Source organism: Myodes glareolus, chromosome 1 (genome assembly GCF_982192425.1).
Source record: "Myodes glareolus chromosome 1, mMyoGla1.1, whole genome shotgun sequence".
Taxonomy (NCBI): Eukaryota; Metazoa; Chordata; class Mammalia; order Rodentia; family Cricetidae; genus Myodes; species Myodes glareolus.
Window position 1 is genome coordinate 44,558,454 of NC_142026.1, and position 12,046 is coordinate 44,570,499.

At 39.9% G+C, this 12,046-nt stretch overlaps 1 protein-coding gene across 1 annotated transcript in view; it reads right to left on the bottom strand.

Annotated features, from left to right (window-relative positions):
* Positions 1-3,929: 3,929 nt before the first annotated feature.
* Positions 3,930-12,046, bottom strand: part of Fbxl17 (F-box and leucine rich repeat protein 17) — a 472,329-nt gene continuing 464,212 nt past the window's right edge. The window contains exon 9 of the mRNA XM_087906001.1: positions 3,930-6,663. Within this exon, the coding sequence (XP_087762127.1) occupies positions 6,523-6,663 (141 nt within the window). The 3' untranslated portion in view covers positions 3,930-6,522. The remainder of the gene's footprint in view (positions 6,664-12,046) is intronic.

The following is a 12,046-nucleotide window of genomic DNA, read 5'->3' on the forward strand; positions in this document are numbered from 1 at the left end:
TGCTATTGGTCATCAACTTCGTATTTTGGGGTTTGCATTCATGAGAACACAGATTGGAGTATGTTTTCCATGATTATTTGGGCATCTATATTTTCCCTTCTGCCAAGTGCCTATTCACATCTTTTGTCCATATTAACTCAACACCAAAGATCTTTGTATATTCTGGATACTGTTCATTTGTGAACAACTTTTTGTTACAGATATTGCATATTAGCTTCTGATCTTAGCCTTTTGACGAGTAGGAGTTACTCATTTTATTTTATTTTAAAGATTTATTTATTTATTATGTATACAGTGTTTTGTCTGCATGTATGCCTGTAGGCCAGAAGAGGGTGCCAGATCTTATTCCAGATGGTTGTGAGGCACCATGTGGGTGCTTGAAATTTAACTCAGAACCTCTGAAGAGCAGCCGCTCTCTTAACCGCTGAGCCATTTCTCCAGTCCCAAGTTACTCGTTTTAATATAAAGAAGATTCTCGATCTCCACTTTTCTAAACAGCGCTTCTCAGTTTTATTTCTGTGATCACTAAATGAAGTTCACAATATCATGAAGAGTTTATGTTAAATTTATGCTTGAATCCTGATTCTGACTTGACTTCATTTGTAATAAGCTTTTTTTTTAATAGTAAAATAATCAGTTTAACTGCTGATATTTTATAAATGTTTGTTTTTATTTTATGTGTGTGAGTGTTTTGCCTCGTGTGTGTAATATGTGCAGGGGTCAGAAGAGGGTGTCACTTTCTCTAGGGCTGGAGTTACAGACAATTGGGAGCTGTTTTATGGGTGCTGGGAACTGAACCCAGGTCCTGTGTGAGAGCAGCAAGAGCTCTTGGCTTCCAAGCCACCATCACTTCACCCCATAGCCCTCTTACTTTTTAGGGTATCCAGTCTTTCCCATTTACTTAAACTGCTCTTTCCATAATATACTTTAGATATTTTCAAGAATGTCTGATTTGCTCCATTAGTCCTGAAGCCTTTATCACATTGTTTTATTGACAACTCGGTCAGTCAGTTTTCTCTTCTACCATGTATGTGTGTCTCAGGGATCAAACGAGCTGTCAAACTTGGCAGCAAGTGTCTTTACCTACTGAGCCATCTTACCTTAACAACTATTTGTTATGTCTTAAAATGTGTAAAGCAAATTCCACAATCTTATTCCTTAAATATTATTTGATTGTTCTTAATCTTTTGTTTTTTTATGTATATTTAAGAAAGAATAAGCTTCAGTTTGATGAAAAATTTTGCACAAGGATTTTGGTTGCAATGACATGATATCAGCAGATCAATTAGGGGGAAAATTATCATGCTAAGAGCTAAGAGTGGTGTGGAATTTTTAGAACACGTGTAGACCGACATGTAAGTGTAACAGTTTTGGGGATCTTGGCTGAAGACACAAACTGGCTTCCCAGGGCCTGACTCCTTGCAGGAGTGGTAGAAGCCCAAATATCTACACTTTTCTATGCAGGTTTTGACAACCCAGATTCCACAAAGAAATAAAAAGGAGTGGTTGACTGGACATGAGGATGTGCCGTGTGCTAGGGGAACAGGGCTTTGCAAGCACACATACTTTATCCTGGACAGTTTGCCATGTTTGTAAAGACAATATAGAGCAAAGACACTGAGCACCTCTTTTCAAGATGTACAGAAACGCAAAGGTCCTCCAAGAATTGTCTCCTAGCATGCTTAAGATATTGGAAATCCTACCCATGAACATCCTAGTGAGTGTGCATGCGCACGCACACACATATTCCTCACACATGTTTTTTGGTCTATTATTATGGCTTATCTACAGAGTCATGAGTTATGTTGCTCGGGGCTGGGTACGAAGCTTAGTTACATATTTGCCCAGCATTTGTGAGGACCTGGGCTTCACTCCCAGCATTGGGGATATTACTCTATGTATTTGTTGCTATTGTAAAATGTTTTGTTAGCTACCATGTGGGTGCTGGGAATGGAATCTGGGTTCTGTGTGACTGCAGTTAAGTGTTCTTAACTTCAGAGCTATTTCTCCAGCCCACAAGGAGTTTAAAAAGTCACACCTTTCTACTTCACCATTGATGCAAAAAGATATAAGTGAACATTCTATTGTAACACTATAGCCAACTAACTCTTAGATTATTTTATTAATTTTAATGAGTACATTCCTTTGAGCTTTTTGACTGTCTTGGTAGATACTCTTACTAGATATACCTAACTCAAATTTGTTTTTCCCATTCTAGAAGAATCATCTTATGCTGTCAGCACTCTTCATTCCCTATGCTAAATGGAAGTGATACTGGCAGAAAGAAAATGTTCCTTAGGTCGTTTTTTTTTGGGGGGGGTTAGTTAACGATGCGTCCTATTTGTATTAGTTTTCTAAGATTTTTGTAACATAATGAATTATTTTGAACATTTTTGTTATATCCATTTAAAAACCACTCATAAATTGTCTTATTTGGTGTTAATGCATACTGCCTTTTGAATGTCTGTGTCTCTTCCAAAGATAACGTTGGCTGTTTACCTCAACAGCAAGAATACTGAGTGAGTCACAAGGATGTGATAGCCGGCCATCTTCCCCCATGGGTAATAGCATCAACACCTTCTCAGATGGGGACAGAGTGGTTCTTTTTCTCCCCACTTCACTCTCTGTCAGTCGAGTCATGGTGGTCTAGGTACCTTCTTGGAAGCAAACACTGGATTTTTATAGTCACCAAACTTGCCTGTGTGGCTTCCTAACTTCCAGAACTATAAAGAATAATTTCTATTATTTAATTGGTGAATCTGTTTTTTTTTTCCGTTTGTTTGTTTAAAAGAGTCAATGTTAAGGCAGTTTACCTTCTAAGTTGTATTTAGGACTCCACTGGCTTATAGATTTTATCTATAATTGTGTGGTTTTGATATTTAAGTTAGACTTGCCTCGCAAACTATTAAAATCGTACTTATGAAACCTCTTAATGTTTTACCAGTCAATTCATATTAGTTATTTATTAGTGTGTGTGTGTGTGTGTGTGTGTGTGTGTGTGTGTGTGTGTGTGTGTGAGTTCATGTGCCATAAAGCACAGGTGGTCAGAGAACAAGAGAGAATTGGTTCTTTTTTTTCCACCATGTGGGTGTTAGGGATTAACCCAGGTCTTCAGGTTGGAGGTGAGTGTCTTTATCTGCTGAGCCATCATGCTGGCCCCAATAGCCAACTATCACGCCAATCTCACTCTGCAAGCATCATGAGGCTGGATAACTCTGTGTGAGCGTCTAGCATGAACTTGACTTCCTCCTTCCACATGCGCTCTTTCTGGTTTCCTTTGAGGTCTCCTTCTTCTATCAGTTTCCCTATCTTTGGAGTGTCCAAAAACACAATACTCACTTAAACCTCTTTGTTCTCTATCTCAATAATAAATGATGACTTTAGGCAGGTCCGTGTTCTGATGACAGTCCCTATGGCATCTCCTGCCCTATTTCCAAGCACACACTTGACTTAGTCACTTGGACATCTCCATACTAACTCATCTATGACTGCAGTGCAATGGGCTGTTTCCGAATTCTGCCTGTTACTACCTATGCTGTACTCCAATTCACTGTTTGTTGTGCAGGCTGCTGCTTTATTTAGTATGAGCAACTTGAAGCTGGGAGTAAATTTCATTCATCCTTAAATCCCTTGTACCTAGCACGTGGCTGCTACTCACTAAGTAATATATTTATTTACTTGCCTTTGGGGGGAAATGAACAGATGACTAAGCAAATGAGTAACCACGTATAAAATGGGATTATAAACAATTCACTTGCTTACATTTATGAGGTCTGAGTCTTGTTTCTGAATCATGCTTATCATTCCAGATTAGTCAAAGCTATGCAAGTCCGCAGTGAGACGCACAAGGGCACCGATGACCGTGTGCATCCACCCAGCCAGCCACAGGGAGCTCATTTAGTGTCTAAAGTAAAACAAAAGACATGGAGTTTGGTTTCTCTTTTATTGCAACCCATTGCAAGGTCAAAAGATTCACAGAAATATAGAAACTACAAACTGAGTGAATTTTCTTTATCCACTCAAAAGGACATTAAATACAAAGGACCAGACTTTTCCACTGCAGCAATATATTTCATAGGCTTTATTCTGAAAATACTGTTGACATTTGGAGAGGATAAAAAGCCCCACATTAAATGTGTTCACATGTATTTATGACAGTCTAAGCAAAAAAGGAACTATATTGCCCAGAAAAAGTATTTTAAGCCTCATTTCAAAGCGTCTAATGAGAGCACATTCAACACCCTCCCCAGGGTCACTGAGGTGATGCTTTTCTTGGCTGTTTTTTTTTTGTTGTTGTTGTTTGTTTCTATGAGATTAATACTTTGAGGCTGGATGATACTTCTACAGATTTCTATAAATGAGCCAAAGCAGTTTCCCAGTTCTGTTGCACAGGTTTTCTGTATTATCAGCATCTTAGAGAGTAAGTGCAGCCCCCACCCCCCAAGCTAAAGCGTGTTAGAGTGCTGGACTTCAGGTTCAAAGAATGCAACATTCACAGAATTCATTCTACCCTCTGACACCACTGACGACTTCACCCTAACACTCCAAAAATGATCTCAACTTTGAACTGACATCATGCTATCTGTATCAAAGATGACTTTTCCTTCTTTTGTCCTTTTGTAGCTCTTTAAAATATAATGTGACATATAAAATTAAACTTTTGTTTATTCATTCAAGCTACTATTACTATACACATAGTCTTATAAATTACTTCTGGGTTAAAAAGCAGTTAAAATATTATGAAATAACATGTTTTAGTAGTGGAGAAATGGATATAAAATGATACAGTTCAATGTTTAAGAAGAAATGTAGTTTTCTAATAGTAAACAACTTTTTCTTAAACAAATTTTATTTTTTTCAAACTAAACTAGCAACCTGTTTGGCCGTGGGGGGAAAATATTCCTGATACTTGCTCAGTATTTATTTTTAACTGATTGGAATTAAAGCAAAAAAAGAAAATGCCACATCAGAAGCACATTGACATACTCGAAGGAAACCAGCATTTCTACAGGAAAGTAGTTCTCGTACGTATGCGAACGGCATTCAGACGGGAAGCTGCTTTCTGCTTCTTGCGGCTCGTATCACTTCAGGAGTATCGGGGTTTACAGGAAATAAAGTCAGACCTCATCATAATTGTCAAAGACCAAAGACCACATGAGGGGAGAATAAATAGCAAGTTCAAAGGTCAAGGTTTTGCTTCTCCTACTATGAAAGTTAACCACTCTTTAGCTTAAAGAGACTCCCTGCTGCCTGATTATAGATCCAGACACAGGAGAGGTTATTGGAACCTGAGTTCCTACAATGGATTAACTGTAAAGGTGTATGAAATCAAAACATATACTCATTTTCTGATAGGAACTGAGATAACTAAATGCTGGTAATATTTAATTAAACTAAAATACTTATTTCTGGCAAGTGCAAACAGAATCTTAATGAACAGATTTTCTAACTCTCTCCTTAATTCATACATTAGCTAACAGTAGATCTCTGCAGTAGTGTGAGAACTATTCAAAATTATAACATGCATATATCCAAAAACCTGTTCTAAATCCCAACTCAAAAGAAAATATTCAATAGGAAGATTGTCTACTTACATTTCATTCATTAATCTACCAATGTGACTACTCCAGCTCAGAATATATTTTCATAATTACCAAAATTGCCAAAATAATGAAATGATCTGTAAAATTTTTAAAATAACTGCACACCATTAATTACATTCGTGGCTTCAATGTGGATAATGTTAAGATGAGCCCCAAATGTCACTAAAATATACCCTGACCAGTAACTACCCACAAAGTAAAAGCTAACAAGGTGTCAATGTAAAACCAACTAAAATATTTATTACTCAACAGAAAAGCATTTACAGAATAATGAATAATTAACTTTTGTGAGCTGGCCAGGGATTGTTGCCTCCATATACAAATTTACAAAAGACTTTTTTATTCTCTCTAGTTCCTAAGGTACCCACAAGACAGCAAGATGACCACCTGTGGGCACAGTGAGTCAGCCATTACCAGTGGGAGTGGCATGCCCTCCCCAGGCCCTCCAGGAAGGTCCCTCAGTCAGGATGTAACTTATCAAGACATTCACTGAGCACACGTGCACAGACATGAGGGTCCACAAGCATGGAACCGCAGGCGTGTCTCCTGTTCTGGTCTAATCAGAAGTGAACAGCGTATTCCATCACAAAAGAAAGCCTTTGGCCGAGCATCTCCAAGATGTGGAGGAACTTAGACGCTCAAAATAATACACCCAGTTTTCTGACTTGAGATTTCACAAAGTCTTTTTTTTAGAGAAATAAACTTTTGGATTAAAAAAAAGTTTTTATGGTTTTCATAATCTTCCATTTTTAGGAACACAAGCCAGCTCACCTGGGGACATAACAAGTGCACTTATGCTATGCAATATGCAAACAAGACACAAATATAACACAGGTCCAGACAGACAGGTGGCGGTTAAAACCGTTACCCCCAGCCCCACCCTCCATTTCTCTGCCCTGCTCAGGCATGGGCAAGAGCGTTAGGAGGAAGCGGCAGACATGTTGGGGGTCCAGCCCATCTGGTAGGCTCTCTCCAAGGTCCTCTTGCAGTCCTGCAGAACAGTGCTGAAGGTGATGTGGGGGTACTGCTGCACCAGCTGCTCAACGGTCACCTCGTTCACCTGTGAGCAAAGAAGAGCCATGTCAGACACAGGGACCACCAGCACCACACGGGGCATGCAGTGCAACAAGGAACTCTGGGCTCTCCCCTTCCTTTCCGCTTAGCGGCGTGAGGCCGTGTTTGCTGGACATGTGTTTCCTTTAGTCTGATGCCTCTGACTTCCCAGCACTACATCTGCTCCTATGGATTTTTAATTAAACATGATGTCATGAAATCAAATGTACCTGCTAAACATAAATGACTGTAATTTGCCAAGACCTTAGCAACGCCCATTAAAAAGCCAGAGCACGGAGGAAGGAAACAATGAGATGGCATGCTGGCGTGCCTTTGACTTCTTCACCCACAGGAGAGCCCTTCAGGATGAACACTTTACAGAGGGGGAGGGGCAGGGGGATACACAGGATTCCAGATAGAAGGCAAGGGAAAATGTTTGTTTTTCTTCTCTTTAAATGTTAAGACATTGCAAACTTCAGTCCCTTTGTGAGAAGGGCTGAAATGCGAGGGATCAATAATTAAAACATACATAGCTGACAGGTCAGGGATGGCCCCAACAGACCTCAGCCGCCAAAGAAGCCACCTTGATTCTTGATTAGACAAGGCAATCAGACAGGCCTAATTAAAACTAACACCTTTACAATTGCTGTGCTGTGAAAGGATTAATTTGTCGATTATTTTTAAGCTGACTGCAGTTCATATCACAGAAGTAGACAGCTTCCTTCATCCTTTAGATAAATAAATGATTAACCTAAGAACCACAACTTATAGGTAGCTTTATTTAAAATCTTTATTGAACACTTGGGCATTATCGAATACATCAATATTTCATTTGTACTGTGTAAGCTATACTGAGTTAAGTCTGAATGAAGATATTTGTGGTAAACATTTTTGAACATCCTTTTTGATGCTCATTATTGGAGATCATCACTACCGCAAGAAAACAAACAAACAAACAAACAACAACAACAAAATCCCAAAAGCCGGAACAATCTAGAAGCCCTAGCTGCTTGCCTTGAAAGTAAGCTTAGAAGTATACCGACCATTTGCTTATTCTCTTGTCTTAACAGGTGACTTGAAACTTAGGCAGGGTGTTGTTTTTGTTTAATACCGAGAACTGCCATGGTCACTTTGTGCTGGTGACACTTAATCGTCATCAGAGGGTTTAAGACAGGGTCATTGCTACATAACCGGGCTGGTATCAAACACAAGATGCTAAATGTTCTAAGAGCTGAGATTTTTAGATGTGGACCTCCATGCCCCGCTGTTAGGAATTTTCTCTAGTTATGACGTGCTTGTTCAAATCCCCCTTTCTCACTCTGTCTCTCTGTCTCTCTGTGTCTCTCTCTGTCTCTCCCTCCCTCCCTTCCTCCCCTCATTGGATTGCTCAGCTATGAAAACAAGGTAAAGGGACTTATACTGTTGTAAGGCTGATGTAGGTGGGTCTTTTGTATTTCGGTTTTCATTGGTTAATTAATAAAGAAAACTGCTTGGCCTGATAGGTCAGAACATAGGTAGGTGGGGAAGACAGAACAGAATTGTGGGAGAAAGAAAGCAGAGGCAGAGAGCCGCCTGTCATGAAGCTGCCAGGTCAGACATGCTGAATCTTTCCCGGTAAGCCATGACCTCGTGGTACTACACAGATTATTAGAAATGGGTTGAATCAATAAGCGAGAGTTAGCCAATAAGAGGCTGGAGATAATGGGCCAGGTAATGTTTAAAAGACTACAGTTTTCATGTAATTATTTCGGATAAAGCTAGCCGGGTGGCGGGACGCAGCCCGCCGCTTCTTTTTGCAACAGAGTGGCGCCTTCTGACACCAACATGAGGCTTAGATGTAATCTTATGCCTAGCACCACGACTGACACAAGGAGCCCCCTGAATGGCAGTGCCAGTTAGTGCAGCAGGTACTCGATGGAGAGCTACTGAATGCAGGAGTTAACTAGGGATGTGTACGAGATAACCCTATTCTTGCAGTGCTAATCAGAATCATTCCACTTCTAGATGTAACCGAAGTAAACCTTCATAAAGGTGGTCACGATACTCTCAAGAAAACAGTCACAGCAAGGGCAATCTTTAGGCATACTTCCCAGGCAGGAAGACTGTTCTACTCAACGATATCAGGACTGGGCAGCCCAGCTTCTTGAATTGTGGATTGTGACCTCCACAAACTGTAGAGACAAATGTGAAGGCCTTAAAGTCTGGCAGCAGGTAGTTTCTGAGCATGCAAGGGCTGAACACTGATTTAAAATTAAATGCCATTTCAATCAGAGATGCTTCTGGCAGTGCTTGTCCATACTGTGTTCAGGCCCTTGGTTCTGAACCCACAACAATGGACTTTGCACTGTGTACGCCACGCCACACAGCTCCTGCGAGAAAGGCTTCCTGAAACACACGGTCTCACGGTCACGCAGCTAGGAGTCGCAGTGTTTGTGCTGCACATTCAAGGTTTCTGTTCCTATAGCTACACAGTGGTTTAATTACTAAAAGTAAAGATTTTTGTCTAGTTTTCTACCACCATGTCTCAAATTTGGATTGTGCATTGTTAGAGTGTTTGATTTTTTAAGAACTGTTATCTGAGTTTCATTTAAAATTTTCATTAATGAATTTTGGTGTGGGACAGGACAATCTCTAATAATTTCTAAAATGACTCTGACTCTGGATATACCTCTGCCATTTTGAACTATGGATATGTATTTATGTTTCTGTCACGGACAATTATAAAGTCTAAGTCTCAGTCAATCTGAAAAGCACTGAAGATGCTCTGTGATCCACAGTAGCTAATACTCCCAAGACTGGATTCTGCTCCTAACAAGTACACCCACCTCAGCAGGGGTAAACTTGCTTTCATCTTTTAAAAAGTGGTAAGATTACCTGTATGCCAAAGTATTATTTTTAAATGAATTTCTCTGTGATCTCTGATCAGTAAATGTTTGATTTGTAGACCTATTTTACTAGCGGATATGCTCGGGGTAATGTAACGTTCTGTATGATGAACAGAGATGTGCGTGGCCAGGGTTTGAGAAGGCCAGTTCTACAAGACTTGCGGGTTTAAGATCTCTGTGTCAGGGGGCTGTGTTCCTAACACACTTGGATGAAAGAAGCTTCTCTGAGACAGCACAGGAGCCACACAGTCAGAGTGAGCGCTGGGAAAGGAAAGCAAATGCACGCAGTCCAGGCACTTATCAGGAAGGAACTACTAACTAAAGCAGGCAGAACAGTGGGCATAGCACACTCTGCACCTCCTTTCCAGTCCACACATGGATTGTGCATACGGCTGACAGGCCATTTCTTCTGGAGAATCAATTTTAAAAAGAAAAAAAAATACCAGTGTATAACTTCTCCAGAAAGAGGAATGTAATTCACCTTAAGGAAACTCGATACCCAGAGACACAGATTTATGAAGTGTATAAATTAAGGTAAGAATTTTTCACATTAGCAAACCCTTTCAAGGGAGGGTTAATTTATTTCATCAGCTCCCCTAATATCACTTCCTTTGATTCAACGGAATTTAATTTATCTATTTCTTTTTCATGAAGTAAGGTAAACCTGTATTTAACAACAGAGATGGTATCATGGGAATTCTCTGGCTTTCACAGGATATTAAGAACAAGTCGGTACTGTGTAGCTGTGATGGAACGGTAATGGTGGTCGTCAGTAGATAATGTGTGCCTTCTAAGCAACCCTTATGGTAACTGTGCACTGTAAATTCCAGAGAACACAGAACACGCAAACAAATCATTTTAGACCTTGGCTGGGGAAATGTTATGCAGGGAGAACGCGGCGTATGCTCTATTTTTACTTATAATGTCTCTGGGTGGTCCTAATGGTAGATTTTATATGCTGTTATGTGCACTCTCTCCTCAGAAGCACAGGTGATGTCTACTTCTTCTTGTAGACTCTAAACGTGCTCTGGTGCCGAAGAAGAGCTTGAGCCTGGTATAAGACACCAGGGGAAACCAAACCATCTTCAGTCTTATGCTGACATACACAAGCCTGCAGAAATTGTTGTCATGTGCCATTCCACTTGCTAGGGTGAAGGAACAGTCTCTAACCTATAAAATGTACATAATATAAATGGGAGAATAAAGGTGTTTTAAACATAATCCCTCATAACATCTTTCTTTCAATGGTAACTAATTTACTTCACATGAGATTTGAAAAATGAAGTGTCTTCCTAAAGAAAAACTCAGAAGTGTTATTTGAAAAAATTACTGTGATTAAAAGGAAAAAAAAGCATATGCCCCAGGTTTTGAAAAAGTATACAAGAAAGATTAGATTTTGTCATTCACTCCAAAGACAGCATAACCATGATCTACATTTTCAAGATTATTATAACTCTTTTTAAAGTAGTACAATTTGTCTGGTATTTTAATCTATTTTGAGTTAACATCTATTAGCACTTTTTGAAAATGTGAGGCAATTTGCTATGCTAATTAAGGTAAATCATACCATAGTTTCAGTATATTGCTGCTGCTGTTGCTGCTACAGCGGGGTGAGGAGAGAACCTCAGAGTTCAGAGATCCAGTGTAAACTGCCCTCCAGTGCCTTCCCTTCTTATCACATCCTCATCAATACCATCAAAAAGAAGTTCCTGCTAAGTACAAACCTAGGCTAGAATTCAACTATTCCAAAAAAATATAAAATCTCATACAATATGCCAAAGAAACCACAAGCATCGAGTGGTTCTACTTTCCTCATTACCACAGAAAATGCTTGTTGGAGACAAGAAACCAAAAATTGGAACACATTAGGTCAACAAGAAGAAACTACTTCAAATGATTTGTTCTTCAAACTTTTTTGACATTTTTTTTCATGTGTGTGGTACATGTATGTGACAGTGCAAATACGTGTGCCTGAGTGGCCTCAGGTGGAGGTCAGAGGGGACGCTGGATGCTTTCCACCATCATCCCCTGCCTTATTCCCTTGACACAGGGTTTCTTGTGGAACAGGAACTTTCCATGTTGGCTAGCTGGCTGGCCAATGAGGATCATCTCCATCCCCCAACACTGGGGTTACAGACACATGGAGCCCTGGCTGCTGGTGATCTGAACTCACGTCTTCATGATTGCAGAACTAGTTCTTTTATTCACTGAAGCATCTACCTTTCCAGCCCAAAGTGCTTATCTCTTTAATGGAGAAAGTTCTAGTCTAGTTTGAGATAGCGATAATAGCATGTTTTACTTTATACCCAGACTATAAGTTCCTTGACAACAAGCAGTACTTCCTTCAATTCTGTTTTCCACTCAAAACACACTGTCTGTTGTTCTCATCCAACTAAGATGCAGGTTCTACAAGGCAGCAGTCATGTTTTGTTTGAGGCCTGGGGCACATGCCTACTATGCAGTACACACTCGATGCATATTTGTTGGCTTGGTGAATACAGGAGT